The 21575-nt window shown below is 30.3% G+C and overlaps 3 protein-coding genes across 4 annotated transcripts; 1 reads left to right on the top strand and 2 right to left on the bottom strand.

The window, feature by feature from the left end:
- Positions 1-7049: 7049 nt before the first annotated feature.
- LOC127263528 (squamosa promoter-binding-like protein 6) lies at positions 7050-9088 on the top strand. 2 transcript variants are annotated; one of them, XM_051292608.1, is made up of 4 exons: positions 7050-7210; positions 7687-8193; positions 8287-8390; positions 8498-9088. In XM_051292608.1, the coding sequence occupies exons 2-4, from the start codon at positions 7865-7867 to the stop codon at positions 8881-8883; spliced, it is 819 nt and encodes a 272-aa protein (XP_051148565.1). In that variant the 5' UTR covers positions 7050-7210; positions 7687-7864; the 3' UTR covers positions 8884-9088. The 2 variants fall into 2 exon arrangements, with proteins under 2 accessions (XP_051148565.1, XP_051148564.1); XM_051292607.1 differs by lacking the exon at positions 7050-7210 and adding an exon at positions 7223-7550.
- A 5177-nt stretch (positions 9089-14265) lies between these two features.
- LOC127263989 (protein CRABS CLAW-like) lies at positions 14266-15976 on the bottom strand. The gene is made up of 6 exons (XM_051293314.1): positions 15868-15976; positions 15601-15744; positions 15421-15523; positions 14708-14756; positions 14515-14590; positions 14266-14376 (listed from the first exon to the last, which is right to left on the bottom strand). The coding sequence occupies exons 1-6, from the start codon at positions 15934-15936 to the stop codon at positions 14266-14268; spliced, it is 552 nt and encodes a 183-aa protein (XP_051149271.1). The 5' UTR covers positions 15937-15976.
- A 2764-nt stretch (positions 15977-18740) lies between these two features.
- LOC127263790 (probable UDP-arabinopyranose mutase 2) lies at positions 18741-21069 on the bottom strand. The gene is made up of 4 exons (XM_051293016.1): positions 20669-21069; positions 19624-19874; positions 19362-19530; positions 18741-19266 (listed from the first exon to the last, which is right to left on the bottom strand). The coding sequence occupies exons 1-4, from the start codon at positions 20984-20986 to the stop codon at positions 18919-18921; spliced, it is 1086 nt and encodes a 361-aa protein (XP_051148973.1). The 5' UTR covers positions 20987-21069; the 3' UTR covers positions 18741-18918.
- Between the last annotated feature and the right edge of the window lie 506 nt (positions 21070-21575).

Genomic DNA, 21575 nt, shown 5'->3' with positions numbered 1-21575 from the left:
TTGAAATTATAATTTTTTTTGAAATTTTTTTAAAAAAATAAAAAAATAATTATTTTAACAATACTTTTATAATTTCTAATAATTAAGAATAAAAATACAATTTTCTAAATACTAAAAATCACAACTTTTTTTTTAATTCTTATTATAACTATAAAAAAATATATATTATAATGTTATACAAACAAATTTAAAAATTAGGATGTGTTTGTTGGTTTTAGATTTAATTTTACTATTCTATTTATTTTTTTAAAATATCAAATAACATAATTAAATGTTTATTTATTATACTCTTTATGTTTATAAATAATTTGTTTATATTTTCTATTTTGATCCATCCAAATAAATTGTTAGTATTTTTATTTTTTAAAAAATAATTATATACTTTAATCATATTTTATTTTTATAATTTATAATTTTTATTAATTAAATTAATCAATTATCTTAATTTTTAATATATATATAGTTATTTGTAATGTAAAATAATTATTTTTACAACTCCCTTTGTCGTCCAATTATGTGTTCATTTGACCGGGCACGGGTTTTAGGAAAAATATGTAAAAATAGAAATTTTTATTTTTATTTTTGGTAAAGAAAAGTGATATTTTTTTACTAAAAAATGAAACGTGAATAAATTTGGATGACAACCAAAAAAAAAATGATAATAAATTTGAATGACGGAGAGAGTAATATATTTGTAGAGTGTGTTCATTTTCCAAAAACAATTACACATTTTTCTAAAAAAATTAATATATCACATATATTCACAATTTCTATATTACTTACATAATTCCCCATATTTCATATAAAATATTATATTTTCAAACAATCTAACAAAACAAGCACACTTTTAATTATTTACTAATTATATTTTTTATCTAAATTAATTATTTAATTACTATACTTTTGTCTAAATTATTGTTAAGTGGAATAGACGGAATATTATACTAAAATACCCCTATTAGTATTATGTTATATAAAAGTAATGACATTTGTGTAATATAGTATAAATTAGAAGGGTATTTATTATGTTATGTAGGTAGTACAGTTATTAAATTAAGAAATAGTAACCTTATTTTGGCACGGACGAAAATAAAAAATAACAATGTTGAAATAAGTACTAATATTTTGTTTTTACAATACAAAATATCAAATTTTTATATTTATATCACATCAAATAAATATTTTAATTTAAAAATTTATCTATTAAAATTTAAATTCAAATTCAAAATCCTATGATGTGACGAGTTGGCCCAAAAATGTAAATATATTTCTTATATATTTTTTATTATTTATTTTTTGATATTTACTAAATAATAAAATCCAAGACTTCCTCCATCAATCAACATAATAGATGAAACGAAACAAAGAAATGCACCAACTCTACTGTGGAATGCAAAATCAAACACACAAAATCCACCAACCGTAATAATCTGGTGTATTATTTTGGGCTTTGATTAAGTTTGATTTTTTTATAATAAAATTTTTAATTAAAATAATTATTTGATACTTATATAAATAAATATTAATACTACATGTCCACCGCCAATCTATCCATTTGTATTTCACTTTATTATTTTTAATATTAAAAATATTCTTATTCATTACATTAGCATTATAAGATATCAATAAAAGTATTTTTGTCATTTTTCGTTGATTTGTACTATGTTTTGATATAATAATTAATATTCAATTGTTAATATGCAAAAAATAAATGAATAGATTGACGATGAACTTAGATAATATAGCATTTTACATAAATAGTAAAACTTAATATAATATTAAATAAAATTAATAGTATTTAAAAAATTATATATTTAAAAGAAAATTTTATATGAATAATAAATTTATTTTATTTTTTAAATCCTCCAAACAAACACATATTTGAATTCCAAAAGCAGCTAAATGTACGAAAAATTTTCATTTCAATGCCCATCGGATCCTCTATTCCAAAATCAGATTGTGTCCCGTTATGCCTACAAACAATGTGTAATATTTACATGTGTGTATGTACAGTGGCGGAACCAGCTCTGCGGCTTCGTGAGTAAAATTGTTATGTTTATTTGTTTTATTTTTTTACTGTTTATTTTTAGTTTCAATCTATTTCGAATCTATTTTTTATTTAAAATAAACATTCAACTGTTTCTGTGTGTATAAAAAATAATATAAAAAATTTCTCGTCGACTCATTTCTACCAACTTGATGTCATATTAACTTTTTCAATTTTTATTAACACTATAATATAGTTGTGAAGTAGAAAAAAATGAACCGAAACAATATTTAAGATAAAATATTTTATTTTTTATATAATAAATTTATAAATAAAAATATTATATATTATTCTAAATTAAAATAATAACAATATGGAGGTTTATGTAGAATATTAATCTCAAATTTGGAGGAAAAATTTGATTATTAAATAAAAAATTTAAAAAATTACATTTAAAAAAAAATTGAGAAGAGCTTGGAAGGTCAATTGACCCTAAGCCCCAATGTAGATCAGTCGCTGTGCATGTATAAAGCCTGATTTATACATATACACCGATTTATACATACACATATGTGTATATACACGTTGTGTGTAGGCACATCAGGACACGACCCAATTAAGAGACCGAGGATTCCGCCTAGCTTCAATATTATGGATCATGTGCTGACCGCTCCGGATTTTTATAGGGTTGAAAGTGAAAATAAATTATTTAAAAATTCTTATTAATATTTAACAATATATACTTTCTTCATCTCTTGATTAGATATAGAAATATTTTTTGCACATAATTTTATGTATATTAGTATGAATAAGAAAGAAAATTAAAAAGATTAAAATGCTTTCCAAACATACATTTTAAATCACAAAGTGATGATAACAATTTAGACTCTACGAGAGGATTGCAAATATAGATGGTTCTGATATCCACTTCATTTTCTTATAGCTCTCAAATAGCCTTAATACAAACATAAACAACTTAGGCTGGTTTCGGACAATACAATTATTAGAGGTTTCAACAACAACAAGTAATGTGGATAAATTGTTGGCTGCTGTTACAAAACCCTTTGAGAAACTGACCGATACAACATTGGATAATATTTTCTTAAGCTTATAGGCATGTCTTAGGGAAATTATGGTATGCAATGATGAAAATAATTACAAACTTCCTCACATTGGTAAAGCGACTATGAAAAGAACTAATAACTTGCCTACAAACTTGGAGATTGATTGAGAGTTGATCAAATCAAGTATTGACACCCTTTAATCGAAACATATGAGGCTTGAGGTTTGGAATATCTTATTATGTACATTTGAAGAAATGATCTGAATGAACAAAAAGATGTTTATTTTTGTAATACCTTCGGAATTGGGCCGTTGCTTGGCCAACTCATTTGTGTGGATAGGCCGGTATTAAGCCATCCGAAGTGAATAGATGTTAAATAGATTGAATAGACTACTCATGTCAACAATGTGCGCATTCTTTTTTGGGAGCCCTACTGAAAGAATTCTAAAGCTAAGCGTGTTTTCTCTAGAGTAATTTGAGGATAGGTGACGCACTGGGAAGTCTCTTAGGGTGCGGATGATGAGAACAGAAGCACGCTGGAAAGACTCGTGTTGATTTGTGGGGAGTGTATACACGCCTGACTATGTTGTTGTAAAACAACGTCTATGTAGTTGCAATACAAACTTATCAACATTTGCAATGCCAGACATGAACAGAAAGGCAAATACTCTCACACTACAAAGATCACTGAGTTATAGAATTTAAAAAATTTCTATTTCAAGGTAAATAAAACATAATAGTTATAAAATATACACCAGTCATCCAATTCGAGATCCCGTGTTGAAGGACTTTCAATCACTAATCGTTCCGATTAGTGATGGTGCCTATAAAAACAATAATGGAAGCTCAACATTACTTAATTAACGAATTTAAAAATTGAAATAGAAAAAGTTACATCCATAACGGATTGTCGGTACATCGACGATGAGAGAGTAATATATTCTAAGCAACGTTAACACAATTTTACAAGCGAAAGAGTAGCTCGACAAAACTATTTCATTCCACCATGGGTAGTGAGACAGAATGACGAACTAGAGATTGGTGAGTATGAACAACCATGTAATGGAGCCTGTTCTCTTGGTCCTGCACCGACTCCGAATCTGGAGCGAAACCAAAGAGAAAGATGGAAACACCGGCCCACAGTGAAAATCCAATTATCTCCTCAATTGGTTTCTCTGTGTCGAGCTTTAAATCAAAGAAAATATCCGATTCGCTAAACAAAAAGGTGACACTAAGATTCAAGGGAGATATAACCCTCACAGAGAGGAAACAACCTTCTGTCAGCGCTGGAGACCGAGAGATATAACCCTCTCTTGGAAATATCATTTATTAAAGTGATTTGATTTTCAATAAAACATATATATAATTTATTTTCACAAATATCTCATACACAATACTATCATTTGAATAAAGATTTAAATCAATATTTAATTTTAAACCACAGACCAAACAAATTTTATATTTCCAGCTCATCTGCTTTTTTTATTATTTGTTTGAAATTTCAATTTTAAATAATAAAATTTTAAATTTAAATATATATTTATTATAGTAATATAAATAAATAATGATGTACTCTATTTGTCCAGTATTTATTTATTTATTTTCACGAAGTTTTAAAAATATTAGTATTATATTAAGATATAGTAAAAATAAAAGTAAAACGACTAAACTAACTTTACTAGTATTGTATGATATAAAAGTATGACATTTGTATAATATATTTTAAATTATAATGATATTTTTAATGTTAAGTAGATAGTACAATTATTAAAAAGAAAATATATAATTTGGTATGGAACATACCAAAATAAAATAAAAAACTTAAATTTTTAAGGGACGAAGAGAATAATATTTTATATATACAATGAATTTTGAATATTATCTATAATAAAATAATTATTTAATATAATATTATCAGAAATAAAAAAAATTAATTAAATATTATTTCATCTTTCCACCATATTTATATTTTTTTGTTTATAAAAAATAACTCTTACCCAACTGTTTAATTTATAGTCTTCGATATAAAATGTCATTACATTCATTTTATCAAAATTTTTCTCAAAATTCACTCAATTACTTGTTTGAAAATACTCATATTTTATATCATAATTAATCAATATAATAATATATTTATTAAGAGTTATATTCAATTCCAATGAACATATATAGTTTGTTTATTTATTATTTTGATTTGAAATTTTTTTTTGAATTTTTTATATATGGTTTAAAAAATTGTATATGAAATATAAAAATAATACTCCATTCGTTCCAAAAGAAGAATTAAGGAATACTAGTATTTAATTGAAAGTGGGTATAAAGTAGAATGTAAATGACTAAAATGCCTTTATTTTTTAAAGGATTTTAAAGAGTATGTTAAAGTAATAATTAGGGATAATATGAAAAAGTAGGAATAATTTTGTTATAAAGTGGGGACCACGACTGCTAAATAAGGAAACAAATTACTACCAGAAAATTAGGCTATAGTTGCGGTAAAAAAAGTACCGGTTTTAATACAAATTGGTGACTTTTTACCAAAAAAGTCACGGAAAAATATACGGAACCATTTCCGTGGAATTTTGCTGGTGACTTTTTTTAAGTAGTGACATTTTTGTGACAATAAGTTATAGAATAATACCATGACATGTCCGAGACTTTGTATAGTAACAGAAGCTGCAACAAAATTTCGTGAATATTTTATAATTGTGACATTTTCGTGACAATAAGTTACAAAATAATACCATTACACCTCTGTGACTTTATATTAGCGAAAGTTGTAACAATTCCGTGATTTTATATTTTTGAAAAAAAAGTATAATTATATTATAATATTTTTTGTTTGTTATTATATTTTAACTATATAAATATTATTGATTATAAATTTATCTTTTAAAAATATATACATATTTATTTAATATATCATAATGAATTTTTAACAAAAAACTGAATAGGTACGAACGATATTGAATAAAGATATTGAAGATGATTTTATTATTTTGTTATTACTTTGAATAGCTACAAACAATAATAAGAAAAATTTATACTTGTTTTCGTTACTTATGTTGTGACATTTGATTTTAAAAAGTTATGAAAATTATATTATGACAATATCTGTAATAATTTAAAATGTTGGAAATATTTTGGTTATTTTTTCCGCAACTTAAAATAGTCAAGAAAAAATTTCGTGACAATTTTTGTGACGAAATAGTCAAAAGACACAGAATATAAATATCTTGAACATTTTCGTTACATAAGACATTACTTTAAATAGTTAGGAAAAATTATTTGTAGCTTTTTCTGCAAATATTACTTACGGAATAGTCAAAGCAAAAAGTTGTGACATAAATTTGTCACGAAATTACTTTCCGTGACTTTTAATTGTCACGGATTAAAATTTGCGACATATTTCCGCAATTATCAACATTTTTTTGAGTAGTAAAATAATTGTTTTGAGAAAAACAAAAATGAAAAAACAAAACAAATCTTTTGAAATGGAAAGAATATTTTATTTTAAATATTTATTTGTTATAAGATGATAATACATGACGTATAATTATATATATTGAGAATTAAAAAAATATTATTGAAAAAAAAACTCATAATTTTGTGAATTGACAAAAAAAAAATATACACTCCTTCCCACATATTTTGTGGGTTTTTTTTTTTTTTTAAATTGATTATACACTTTAATTATATTTTAAAATATAAAATTTAAATTTTTTTAATTTTAATTATATTATTTAATTATTTTAATTTTAATTTATAATTATTTTTATTAATATATTTTTTAATTACTTATTAATTATATTTTATCTAAATTTTGGACGGAAAGAATATATTTTTTTTTTGAAAAACAGACACATAGATAGCTTTATATAGTGATTTAAGAAAGGAGTTTGAGAAGTCTTGCAAACACACTACACTACTTCACTGCTCATCTTTTTTTATTTCACAAGTGGGAATATATTTACTTAAGTTGAAATGATGGGGAGTCTGGCAGACCCACCCACTCACCTCTCTTCCCTGTTTCTGGTTCAAACTCAGCTCATTCAAAATTAAGAAAAAATAGAAATCTATGTATCAACTTTACTGTACGTACGCTTCGTTCATTACCACCCACCAGTCCCTTTCCCCCCATCTCTTCACTCACTGTTCACCAGGTAAGCATTCATTATTCATTTTTCATAGATATCTCATATCCCCCTCTCCCTCACCTCTCATCTTCTTCCTTGTCTGCTTTGCTTTTGTTTAATTTGTTTTTAACATGAAGAAATCTTTTGCCTTAATTTTCTAGTTTGTACCTTGTTATGTTTCTTGATTGTTCTCCTCCTCTAGTGGGATTTATCATAATTAGTTTTTACAACTTTAGCTTGTTCTCCAAGTTTGTTTGTTTGTGGGTTCTTTGCTAATTTCTTCATTCTTGGGGGTTGAGCTAGCACCAACTAGCTACCTCTCTATCTCTCTCTCTCTGGATATTATTCTTTACTGCTTCTTGATCTTGTAAGTTCTGGGAATATATATATATATATATATACATATGTGTGCATATAGGTTTGTGTAATCTTTTAATTTGTTGCCTTATTGTGTATTTTTGTGCTTCTAACGTACTGTTGATTCAATTCCTTCTTATTTACAGGTTGGGTTTCTTGAATTCCTTACTTTAGGGTTAATGGTATTGTTATACAGTTGGGTGTTGAATTTTGGAGCAAATTAGCATATAGATTGTGTGTTCTTGATTTCATTTCTTCAAAAATATTTTTAGATTCGTGGGTTAGGATCAAATGAAATTCAATTGAGGTTTTAAAAAGGGGAAAATGGAGTCTATTGAGGGTAAGGAAATGGTGTTTTTTCCAGATGAAGCAACAGATTTCCAATTTGATTCAACCATCGCATTGAATCCATTAATGAAATTCACGAGCTCAATTAACGATGACAAGTTATCAGCTCCAATGGAAATTCGATCAAGATCCCCTCGGACAGCTACGAATCTGCAGATTCCGACCTGCCAAGTCCATGGATGTAGCAAGGATTTGAGTTCATCCAAGGATTACTACAGAAGGCACAAAGTCTGCGATGTTCACTCCAAGACCGCCGTCGTCGTCGTCAATTCAATCCACCAGAGGTTCTGTCAGCAATGCAGCCGGTAATTAAACAACCCTCGTACCTAATTGTGTTCATTTCCTCATTAGAATCTGCAAATTGGATTGAGTTTTCTTGTTCATTAACCATCTCGTAGGTTCCACGTCCTGTCGGACTTCGATGACGGTAAGCGCAGCTGCCGTAGACGCCTCGCCGGCCACAATCAGCGCCGCCGTAAGCCCCAATTCAATCCTTACTTAGGTATTAACCAATTCGCCGCTATGAGTACAGACATTTATTGTAATAACAGGGCAGATCGAAATTGGTTCGATTGATCGAGATCTTTACGTTTATCGACTGCATTGCAGGCTCGACGTACTTTGCGATGAATGAGGCAAAGGCCTCGTTACTTTTATCGGGGCTTCTGCCCGGCGATATCTTCGGTCTTAAATGCGACAACCGGCCGGAAAAGCGTCTGAAATTGGAAGATGAACAGAGTCTGACATCTCAATTTTCCGGGCCGGCTCCGGCGACAGATTATTGTCCGAATTCAAAATTATCTTCCTGGAATCAGACGACATTATCGGTTTCGGATTCCAGCCGTGCTCTCTCTCTTCTGTCACCGCAATCATCGGATGCTCCGATCGTAAGCATGCCGTGGAGCGTCGATGGCGGCGGCGGGACGGTGGATTTGCTGGAGCTGTCGTTGAATCTGCAAAGAGTGGAACAGCAGAAATACGTAGGGAGACGATGAGGGTAGCTAAGCTGCTCTTTTTTATTTACAAGCTTGAATTTGTGGGTCATATTATTATTAATTGTTTGTTAGAGCATGAAATTGAATATTCCAATTTACATGGACTTGTTTATAATTTAAAGGTGAATGTATGTAAGTATGTTTGTGATAAATTGAATTGAATATATACGGAGGGAGGCTGGCGTGCTTAAGCGTGGGGTAATGTTAATATTTAGATATAATTAAGAGAGACAGAGACATGATATGATCTTTTAAGGAATCTTGTTAGGTCAGAGGTAGCGTAGCTTTAATTAGTGTGATGAGAATCTTTTGCATTAATTATTTTAAGGTATGTGGAGTGGAGGAGGAGGAGGAGGACGAGGTGGCTTTGACCCGCATTCGATTGGTTAAGAGCATATTATACGAAGATCTTTTGTGCAAAAAGCCTTCACTCGCGACATGACTATGACGTGTCTATCCTTATTTTTTAATCAAGCAGTTACTCCCTCGGTCTTACGTAAAATTTTTATTTTTTATTTTTTTTATTTTTGTTTTTAAATATGATTATATATTTTTACATTTTATAATTTATAATTTTTTAAATCTTAATTAAATTATTTACTTATTTTAATTTTGATATATAATTATTTTTATTATATAATAATTATTTTTATTAATTTATTTTTTAATTACTTACTAATTATACTTCATATAAATTCTTGTAAAGGGAGCATAAAATAAAAATATGTTTAATAAAATATAAATTAACTTTGTAATATCCTACTACTTCTCCTATTTCTGGTACCTTAAATAAATATAAGGTGGTTTTTTTTTTTAATTAAGAGAAAAATACAAAAATGATCTTACTAGTATTATACTTCCTTCTTCCAAACACTTTTTTTTTTTTTTTCTCAAATCCATTGCAATATTTCTAAATTTAGAAATAATTAATAATATTTATATACATCTATTAATATACACTTCACTTTATCCCATCACATCACTCAAATGAAAAAACAAATAATCATTTATCTATTCAATCATATCACTTAATATCCAAATTATCCCAAATTACCGTACTTAATACTTCCCACCTAAATTCACGTGCCAAATGCAAATGTTGGACGATGTTTGGGACGGAGGGAATATTATATAAAATAGGTGGGATTACATGTTGATAACTAAAATTCAGTATTATATTGATTGAATATTAGTCATTGGATAATAATTTTTTATTTGGCTTGTATTAATTTAGAGGTTTAAAAAAATTATTCTAATTTATATAACACTTTAGGCCCCCATCCTCCATCCTCCTTTGCTTTGGCAGTCGTAGAAAAACAACCCAGAATCTTCCGACAGAAATCATGGATGACATCGATGAAGACGAGCAAAATCAATTTTTCATTATTCCAACTTCAATCATTCCATCAAAAGGAATAGAGATATCGAAAAAATTGCAGTTTCAGATACTTCAATGCCTTCGCCAATACCGAATGTAGTGGAAATTGCTTAATCACATAAGTTATATATGAGCAATTGATTTGAAATCGTCAATGCCTTATGCGATTTATTAGATTGCATTTACTGGATTCAATTTATTATACTCCTTCTATCCCATAACAAAGTATTCATTTTTTCATTTTAGTTCGTCCCATAACAAAGTATCTATTTCCTTTTTTAGTAACTGTACTATTTACTTAACATTACAAATACTTTTACAACTTACAATATATTACACAAATGTCATTACCTTTATATCACACATACTAACAAGGTTATTTTAGTCATTTCTATTTTATTTATACTATATCCCAATATAATAATAATATACCTAAAACTACGCGTAAAAAGTAATTGGATACTTATTAATGAGACGGAGGGAGTATTGAATTATTGCATTTTTAATCAAAATTTGATAATAATTTAAGAAATTGTGTTAATCTAATTGTTTTTATAGTTTTCCAAGATTTAGATATTAACGAAACTATTATAATTTTATCTAGTGTATTGGTAGATATGTATTAACAATCATATTTTAAGTAAAACATCGAAATTACTATTAATTAAAATAAGTTACCATCACATTCAGTTGACTTCAATATTTACCTATGCATGAAGAAGTATCTTATATTATGTTATATAACACGACATTTGATAAGCTTAAATACAAAACTCGGTATTTTTCAATTTATATGAAAATATTTTATAATAAACACACAACATATTGTTTGACATATTTCATTATCTATAAATTGATGCAATGAAATTTACAAAATCGGAAGATGTATACAATTTCTATAGTGAGTATGAACACAACATGAGCTTTTCAGTTAGAATTAAAATATAGAAAAAATTCAAGAATTATCCGTATAAGATAAAATACATGAAATATTATTGCAACAAAGCGGGGTTAAAAGAAGAAAACAATACGAAACTAGATCATCCCGATATTCATCCAAAAGAATGCAACAAGTTAGAAAAGATCAAGACAATGCATCATAATCATAAGACGAGAACAAACTGCAATTAAATTATACGGCTTCAACTCGACAAGAAAATTACAAGATACAAAGTGACATACTTTGAAGACAACCACAATCATGATCTACAACCTAACAAATACAAGCACATGCTTGTATTCAACCATAACATTGATGAATCACACTTAATTATTCGAAATACAAATTAAAAAGACAAAATATTGATTAGATCATCATCTGATTTGATGAAAATAGCCGCGGAGGAAAGAAAAAAAAGTGGGATTTTTTAAGTTGGATTTGAAAAATCAAAGAAAGAAATTTTTAAAGAGAGCAAAATAAATATATTACTGCAATACTTCAATCAAAGATCAGTGGATAATTTTTTTTTTTATTTTATGAAACTGAAATGGATTCTGAAGATAAGATTGCTAATATATTCTGGTTAGATGCTCAAATAAGGAAAGACTACTCATTGTTTGAAAATTCTATTACGTTTGATACGACATACCAAACAAACAAGAACTACATACCAATAGGTAAATTTACAGAATTTTTCTCTGTATGTAGTCAATATTTCATCTTTCATTATTCAACATTTCATCTTCTATAAATCAATAACTTTGAGAGAAAAAAATTATAAAAGGACGATAACAAATAAATAGCATAATGCAAATAAGAAGATTGATTTTTTGTCAGTTCATTCATGATTTAATTGTAAAATATTATGAACAAAGTATTATAAACATTTACTGAACCAAACATTTTATTGAATACCAACAAGTATCTCTCTATACTATATTTAGCATGTTACCAACAAATATCTTTCTGTATTGTATTTAGCATGTTACTGTACTATCAAACATTACGAGTTTTATATAAAAATTGCCACAAAAAAGACACTCTAAACGTGTTTTCCACCAAAATTTATTGAAACAAACATAAAATGATGAATAAACATTGACACATACTAAACCAAAATATATTATTGAATACCAATAAACATCTTCTTGTACTGTGTTTAGCATGTTGCGGTACTATGAAACATTATGAATGTTTTTGAGAAATTACTGAAATTACTATCAAAGGGATACTTAACAATTATTGCCAATATTTTATTATTATTAAACATATATCACTACTTTTTTAAGATCAATATAAAAAAATGTGTCGTAATTGATTTGAAATGGAAGTGGTATATTTTACAACACATTTTCCTTTTGGTCCTAAACATGATCGATATATATATATCCATCCAATAGTTGGGAGAGAAGCGAAGAGAAGAGAAAATGTTCCTTAAATTGGTGGGAGGGAATCAAATAGGTAAAAGAAGACAATGAAAAGTTGTGAACTAAAAGTAATTGAAGATTAAGGTGGTGAGATATTTAAGACATTTAGTTTTAGATTTAGTAAATTTAGATTTAAATTTGGTCTTATTCGTAGATTAAATTACTTAGATTTGAGTTTATCGAGTATATTTTGTATTGCCTAAATGTAGGCCCCTTATTTTGATGATCAATAGACAATCTCATTATTTTTTCCCAAAATTTCTAACATGGTATCAGAGCCTATTTATCTTATGCCGTAGATATAGCCTATCAATCCGTATTTCTCCGGGTACATTCAACCTAGATTGTACCCGGAGGTCTTGTGATTTTGAGATCATGCATTTGCAAGTATGTCTTTTTGTGAATCTGTCTCGTTTGCGATCTGTCATCTGTCCACTGCCTATCTGTTTCTGCATGCAATCTGAAATCTGTCTGCGATCTGTCATCTATCCTGTCTGTGGCCTGCGTGCGATCTGAAAGTTTTCAGATCCGGTGGAGTGTTTCATGTCGTTTTAGGCTCCGGTGGAGTCATGTTATTGTTGGCTCCGGTGGAGTCATCTCGTTTTCGACTCCGGTGGAGTCATATCGTTTTCGGCTCCGGTGGAGTCATCTCGTTTTCGACTCCAGTGGAGTTATATCTTTTTTTGCTCCGGTGGAGTCATCTCGTTTTCGGCCATTTCGTTTTCGCCTCTGGTGGAGTTATGTGGTTTTCTGCTCCGGTGAAGTCATGTCGTTTTCGGCTCCGGTGGAGTCATATCGTTTTCGGCTCCGATGGAGTGATTTCGTTTTCGCCTTCGGTGGAGCGTCATCTCGTTTTCAACTCCGGTGGAGAGTCATCTCGTTTTTTGCTCCGGTGGGTGGAGAGTCAACTGCTAATTTTATTAATGTTTTCTTTTTGTGTTTATATTCAAATTTCTTATCAAACTCAAGTTGGTTTCTATTATACCACTTGAGTTTGAGGGGATGTTGAGATATTTTAGATATTCAGTTTTAGATTTAGTAGATTTAGATTTAGATTTGGTCTTATCCGTAAATTAGATTACTTAAATTTGAGTCTATCGAGTCTGTTTTGTATTGCCTATATATAGGTCCCTTATTTTGATGATCAATAAGACAATCTCATTATTTTTCCTCAAATTTCTAATATAAGACACTTACAAGGAATAATAATTACGTACTACTTCCTCCGTCATTTAAATCTATGTTCATTTTTCTTTTTGAATTATCATAAAAAAATGTTATCGTTTCTTTTTTTTAAGTACAATATTATACTTTTGTACTTTTTTTTAACTATAAAAAGAAAAAGTAACAATTATTACTCACTTTTATTAAAATTCATATCCGATCAAATGAGCACACATTTGCATGACCGAGGAAGTACTGTTTAATTTGATTTGCAATAGAATTAGTTAGTTATGAAGCATTTTTTAGTAACCAGAGAGACCTCGTCAATTGCAATATTGCAAATATTATATATAGATAGTTTTAGCAGCTTCTTGTCATTTTTCCAGATTCACATTTCTAATTAATAGTTAACCTCATGAAATAATCCAACTTCGATTCATTTAGCAATTCCATAATTCATTATTTATTATTTATCATAAACTGTAAAAGATTGTTTTTACTCCATTGTTGCTGCTGCTGCTGCTACTGCTGGAGGAGGAAGCAAACCCTTGTGGAGTACTACTGCTTGGAATGTACTTAGCCCACTGCATTCATCAAATTAAAATACATAAGAGATTGATGAGAAAGAGATAAATAATTAATTAAAGAGGTGTGTGTGTGTGTGTGTTAGCTTTTCATTACATAGGAGTATTTTTTTTTTTTTTTAAAAAGGGTCTTCTTACATTTTTTGCAGCAGCACTGAAAGCCTCCCGATGAGGTATCTTGGGGTTCGCTGTCTTTATCCTCTGAATCTCCTCTCTGCATAACGTAAAAAGACATTATATTAAAAAACAATAATTATAAATAACTAATCCTATATTAATCACAACAAACTAAATTAATTATATATATATATATATATTATATGCTCCCCACTTCATGAACCGATTGTAAGCAGATGGAAGTCTGTGTTTCTTCTCCGGAGCTGCACATTTTCAAAAAAGGAAAAAGGAGGCAAAAAAAGAGTTAGATTAAAAAAACTAAATAGATACTTTTTCCATCTGAAAAAACTTACTTATATTTGGTTGGACACAAAAACTAACTGAAAAAACTTACTTATATTTGGTTGGACACAAAAACTAAGAATGTAATAATATTTTAATATTAAAATAAAATAAAAAAATAAATTAGGGGTATTATTAAAAATAAATTATTAAAGAATTTGAAAAAAACGATATGGTAAATAAAAATAATAATAATAATAGTGGCATATTTGTTACTCTCCCGTCTCTTTTTTTTTTTCACTTTCTTATTACGTCGGTCTCTTATAATTATTCAAATTTTTTTATTTAGTAACAAATCGTCCAACTTTTTATATGTTTTTTAACCATAAATATAAAAAAATAACCAAAAGTATATGTTTTTATTAAACTCATTTCTAAAAATATGAGCACATTTTTTTTAATGGGGAAGTATTATTTATTAAAGTTGGGTAATAAAATATAAGTAGATAAAATTGTTTATGAGACATAAATTTAATGAACAAATTATTTTTTTTAAAAAAAAAACGAAGTGATATAATTTTAGGGGGAATTAGAAGGAAGTATATGGTAATTATGTAAAGGGCAATCTTGAATTCGCATACTTACGTTTCACCACAAAAGGGGCTTTTGGGGACAATGGCTGATCGCCGCCGGATGTAGTAGTCGTCGTCGAAGAAGAATTTACCTTTTTAACCTCACTGCAAAAGCCCTACATTTCTTTCCAATTAATTTATTAATTTTTCCTTAAGTTTTTAATTTCCCATAAAATTAATTAATTGCAGTCACCTGATGAAGATTTGGTGGTTGATGATCCATGAAGCTTTGGTGGGCCGCCGCCGGCGCCGGCCGGGTGCTGAGGAAGGACAGGTTGCTGCAATGCCCACATTTGACCGTTACTGTCTCCAGCAACTTCTTGCATGGAATTCCCACCTGATGATATCAATATTTCATTAATTTAATCAGTAAATACATAAATTAATTAATTTAGCAGAAAATTAAAATGAAATAAAATAGATTGATGTAGTAGTTCTTGATGATGAGAAATAATTATACTGCAAGAACAGTGTTGCAGAAGTTGCAGCGAACATAGCAAAGATGTTCTGATGACTGAACCAAATCCATGGCTAGAGCTATATATATATATATATATATATATAGTGTGTGTATATGTATGGAAAAATCCAGTGGCGATACTGATAAGCAAAGGCAAACGCTACATGAGAGTATTTATAGGAACAGAAGAATTCATTGCAGGTGCAAAAAGGGTTAGGGTTAGGGTTTCTTGAACAGGCAATTTAATTAACAGCCAGCCTCAAGATTTCTAGCCGAGGAAGATAGGTTGTAATGGCTATAAGTATTCACCCACACATACACATGTGTGTATATATATATATATATCTCTATATATGTATGCATGAATTATTTATAAACCAATATGAGTGTTTCTTTACCCAAAATCTCTCAAATTTTATTTTTTGGACAGTGTATTTTTAAAAAAAAAAAGATATTTCCTCCGTCCCTAAACCCTAAATCCTAAACTAAATCTTCACAAATTTTTACCAATTTGAATGTCTATAAATTTACTTTTTGTGTGTAAATAGGATGATAACAATTTTACTCATAGAAATATTTTGTTGTAATTAAATTATATGGATGTATTAATTTTGAACGAAAATAGTAATACATATATGTATGTGTGTATATAAAAGTTGGGCGTTTTAAATTAAAGATGAGTAGTCTTTTTCTTGATACAAGTGTACACTGCATATATAATTAATTAAATTAAACCATTCCTAGGAATCTCTCGATAAAACAAATCAACTAACGGTTTGATTACGCAATTACGATATATAATAGGACAATGCAATAACAAGACATATCATAATATTAATATTTACTAGTCTCCCGTCCTTAACAATCTATCCATTTTTTCATTTTGGTCCATCTCACAGTAAAGTATCTATTTTCTTTTTTAGTAATTGTATTGTCTACCTAATATTACAAATACCCTTTCAATTTACAATATATTACACAAATGTCATTACCTTTATATCATACAATACTAATAGGGGTAATTTAATCTTTTTATTTTTATTTCTACTTTATCCCAATATAATACTAATATTTCTAAAACTCCGTATAAAAAACAAATGGATATATAGATATGGGACGAAGAGAGTATTTTATATGTGTGTGTGTGTGTGTGTGGGGTTGTTAAGTTGGTGTGAGTGACTGTATGTATGTACATATAGATATGATGATTATAACCTGCAGATGTTGAATGCACTAGCCCCCTGTCTCCCCCCTGGCCTGGCCTCATCAAACCATATACGTCAAAAACACTACAGATTATAATATAATTTAATTCTGATGAAGTTATAGTATATTTTTTAACTAAAATGATCACATTTATATGTGTAGTACTTGTTAGGAAAAAAATGTCCAAGTTTGTGTATGTGTTTCTGTGAGAAGTAGAATTGAAGTCGACAGGAGGGAAGATCATGTGTCACAATCACTCAAAAGGACAGCTGATGAAGGGTTTCTAAATTTTATTAATATTTTCAAAAATAATTAGGGTTAGGGTTTGGTATCTGAATGTAATAGTAATAATAATAATAATAATAATAATAGCGATGATGGAGTTGTCAGTTTCGATTGCCAAAGATGGAATACTAATCTCATCTTACAATTGTTTCCCACAGCATTCTTTGTCAGTGAAAACCAATTTTTCCTAGCTGGGCCTTCTTCTGCACGGCCCACCTGGACCCGGATCCGAACCCGGTTTATGTTCTGGATCTCTACACAGTCCTGTCTTGGCTGGATCTGTCTTGGTTTTGAGATATATATATATCGCTGCGACTACAGTGCTCAATTTAATATTTAGCACAACACTGCTCTAAACAGTACATCGTGTGTTATTATACAACATAGAATATTACTATAAACAACACACTGCATATGTTAATATAATACAAATATATTCACATGAATAAAAAATACATGCTATAGTGTTAACAGCACATCGTGTACTGTCTTGACAGTACACAATACTATTTGTACTGTCTGACAGTACACAATACAGACAGTACACAATATTACTATGGACTTAATATAATACAAATACAACGCATGAACTAACAACACATACAACAGTTGATTTTAGCCCATGACATATTTATATACGGCACACTTATTATTAAAATACCATATACAAAACACTTATTTATATACAACGCATGTGTTGTGTGTAATACTAATGTGTGCTATATATATATATATATAACGAGTGCATCATGCTGATTTTTTCAAATCGACAGCTTAACGATCCCCTGTATATATACTAATGTGTGTGTCTTTATATGGATTTGATGATTTATCATATCTTGTATGGCTGCCTCTGCTTCGTTTCTATTCCGGGTATGCACTATTATACACTACACCCACCACCTACCCCCTACCCTACCTCATTAACTAATTAATTTACTACCTTGTCTACCTCATAAATATATTTATGTGTATGTACGTAGTTAATTTGCATTCCAATTTGGCCTTACTGCATAATTTCCAAAATGAATAAGATAACACAGATATGGCTGGCTTCTTTCAGCCAGCAGGGTAGTAGGGGTTGTTATAATTTGGAATGGTCCCAAAAGAGAAGAGAAGAAAACTGGGCCACACTGGGAATCTCCCTGCTGACAATTAATCAAATGAAATGTGTTGAGAGAAACTAAGACAACATTCACACAGACGGATCTACACAACATGGGATCTACCAAAACATTATTCTTATTATTATTATTATCAAAATAATGAGCACAACAAACGCCTTAAGAACTGGTCAAGTTGATGTGTACTGATGACTGCTACTAAGTCACCAATTCGAGTCTTATAATCCCAACCTTGCATAAAATAAACAACAACAATAATAATAATAATAATAATAATAATACCAATAATTTAAAATAAAGTAAAGTTACATAGTGAATCAAGTCACTCCTCCTCAAAATCCAAGTTCATATCCGGAATCAGCTCATGACCAAAAAAGACGAAAAAAATGCAGTAGTGAAATAAATACTAAGGTTGTAAGGTTGCCTGAACTCAGCTCTATTTGGCGGCGGGGGCACCATTGGGGACCTTCACAGATGCATCTCCTGAAGGGTTGAGCTCATCCCAGGCCTCGATCCAAGTCACCATGGCATCCGCCAGCTTCGTGAAGTACGGATCGACTAAGGAGAGTTTCTCCTTAACTTGCTTCGAAATTTCAATGTAGCAGTCCTGAACAGTCTTGCTCTCCTTGGGGAGAACTATGGATTGGAAGAATGGGATGATTTCTTCCTGCCAGTAGATGCCTTTGTATTCCTTCTTCAGATTCACAAATGGGTTGCTCGCCTTGCTGTGCCAAATGTACGGCAGACCTGTCTTGATCCCGAGATTCAAGTGGTCGCATATAACCTGAGATTTTTCAATCCACATTATAAATCATGTAAATGTCTTAAAGGGATCATAAACAGAGTAAAAACAGAGCAACGGAGCAGATAGTTTGATACCTTGGTGCACCAGCCAGCCCACATGTCGTCGTAGCGCCCAATTGGCTGACCATCGCCCATAAGGCCAAAGTACATTGCAGGGCCAATGAGGTCACGGTTGAATGCCAAATTCATACCGCACATAGGGAAAATGGTGCCTTTGGGGATTGTCAGAACAGCATCGACATATCTGGAAAACCAAACACAACAACGTGTGAAATGAAGTTAGCAAAAGCATTGAATTTGTGGAGCAAATTTATTCTATTGTTATAGCAGATCATGCCTGGTGTTCCTCTCCCGTGGCTTGACAAGCTGGGTGGGGGCATCGTAGTCAGGGATGTTGAGCCACAGGCCATGGGAGACAGCTGTGGGAACTCCCTCGCGAAGACTGAAGGGGTAACCACGGACGAAGTCGGCGCCATCCCTGTAAGGATCATAAAGGGTATTGAAGAAATGTGGAGTGGATGGAGTCAAGAGGTTCTGTATGTGCTGCTCCAAAGCATTGATGTCTTTGCCAGATGGATCCTTGGCAACCTGACATGCCATCAATCGAAATATTGTGGAAAAATTAGCATATGCAATCAAGAAACAAAGTTACAAACTCCACTCTACATTAGACTAGCAAATCAGCTAAATTACACATTTGCTAAACAAATGAATCAAGAAATTTATCTAGTGCAGTCTGAATTAGCCCAAGGGATGGAATTTTTTTTAGATCCCGGTAGATCAGTTGGAATTGAGTAGTTAAACTAGTAATGGGACCTTAACCAATTTGGTGTAAAAAGACACAAACTTATGATTACAGAATCTGACAAAACTTGAGATTTCAAGAGAATGGACTGCCAATCAAGAAAAGGGAAGCTTCGGATTTAAGATCAGACAGTACAAAGTACAGCAAACCGACACTCAACTACAGATCTATTATTTGTGTAATAAACATTCTACTTACACATCTGGAAAATACATTTAGATGACAAAGAAGAATACCAGATTTTCAAGCAGATCAAATTGTTTCAAGCAGCAAACCACAGCACAATTAACTTCAAGATAGGTAACAATGTCGAAATCAGAAAAAGCAAACAAACAGCCACAAAATCCAGACAAATCTCACAGATCAGCACGTCCAATTCAAATCAACACAAGCTAATAAGAGTTCAAAATCCAGACAATTTTCACCAAAAAAATAAAAAGGAACTCGAAACCACAGAATACTTAAATACCGCCAAGATCCAAATTCAAATCTGTGATAAACGATCCGCAAAACATTATAACCAAGGAAAGCATAAACCGAAAAAAGTAAAAGCGAATCAAAGCAACAGCATACTCACAAAGCAATCATCATCAATAGTATAAATATACTTCTTCTTGGAGACCATATAACCGAAGCACCGACACGCAGAGTCCTTGAACGAGATGCAGGACGCCTTGGGGCCGAGAATCCTGTTAATATCATTCCGATTGTAGAGCTCGTAATCAAAACCCTCGGGCACCTTGATCGTCTTCGACGGATCCCCATCCTGAACTATGATCAAATGATACTTCTCAAAGAAGGGCCTCCACATCTCCAGGAAATCCAAATTCCTGATCGTCGGAATCACAATATCCAATTCGTCCTTCAGCACCGGTGTCACTCTCTCCCCCGCCATGGCTCCGCTCCGCCCTTCGATCGACTCTGCGCGACTGTGTGGAAAGGGTAGAATGAAGTCTGCGTGGTAAGAGGGCAGCGCTGAACGACGTCGTTTATATAGCGGAGGACTTGGAGGAAGTTGCCGACTCCTCTCAAATATTAATTATTTTATTTTATTTATTTATTTCCCGTAATTTATTGCTTGAGTCAATCCACTAATATTGCAAATAAATACATTTAGTTAAAATTGCAGAAAATATTATTAATAACAGCAATTTATGGAAAAATTGGCATTGCATCTGCATCTTGTTATTTTTTAATTCTATCGGATTTTTCCCTTTTAGATAAGATATTTATATTAAAATATCAAATAATTTTTTTTTGTTCTATCACAATTTCAATACCTAGTAATTATTTCCTATAAAAACACGACCAAATCAAATACAGTATATTTCAATAAATTAAATATATATTCGGAAAAGAAATTAAAAAAAAAAAAATGTCGAAAGTAAATACAAACAACTCGTTGAAATTTCTGTGTAGGTAAGTAGAACAAGGACAACTAGGTAAAATCAATTCACTGGGGACAGCTGTAATGGGTTGTATAC

This window comes from Andrographis paniculata, unplaced genomic scaffold (assembly GCF_009805555.1).
Source record: "Andrographis paniculata isolate CXL003 unplaced genomic scaffold, ASM980555v1 Contig69END, whole genome shotgun sequence".
NCBI classification, from domain to species: domain Eukaryota; kingdom Viridiplantae; phylum Streptophyta; class Magnoliopsida; order Lamiales; family Acanthaceae; genus Andrographis; species Andrographis paniculata.
This window is presented reverse-complemented; position numbering and strand designations above follow the sequence as displayed.

Bases quoted from the DNA above. Each gene is read 5' to 3' on its own strand.
- LOC127263989 (XM_051293314.1), bottom strand. From the start codon at position 15,936: ATGGATTTGGTTCAGTCATCAGAACATCTTTGCTATGTTCGCTGCAAC. The intron at 15,745-15,867 runs GTATAATTATTT...TGATATCATCAG, and splicing joins TCTGCAACACTGTTCTTGCA to GTGGGAATTCCATGCAAGAA. The intron at 14,757-15,420 runs GTAAGTATGCGA...GAAAATGTGCAG, and splicing joins AGCCCCTTTTGTGGTGAAAC to CTCCGGAGAAGAAACACAGA.
- LOC127263528 (XM_051292608.1), top strand. From the start codon at position 7,865: ATGGAGTCTATTGAGGGTAAGGAAATGGTGTTTTTTCCAGATGAAGCA. The intron at 8,194-8,286 runs GTAATTAAACAA...ACCATCTCGTAG, and splicing joins TTCTGTCAGCAATGCAGCCG to GTTCCACGTCCTGTCGGACT. The intron at 8,391-8,497 runs GTATTAACCAAT...ACTGCATTGCAG, and splicing joins CCAATTCAATCCTTACTTAG to GCTCGACGTACTTTGCGATG.
- LOC127263790 (XM_051293016.1), bottom strand. From the start codon at position 20,986: ATGGCGGGGGAGAGAGTGACACCGGTGCTGAAGGACGAATTGGATATT. The intron at 19,531-19,623 runs GCATGATCTGCT...TTGGTTTTCCAG, and splicing joins CCACGGGAGAGGAACACCAG to ATATGTCGATGCTGTTCTGA. The intron at 19,267-19,361 runs GTATCAAACTAT...GAAAAATCTCAG, and splicing joins GGGCTGGCTGGTGCACCAAG to GTTATATGCGACCACTTGAA.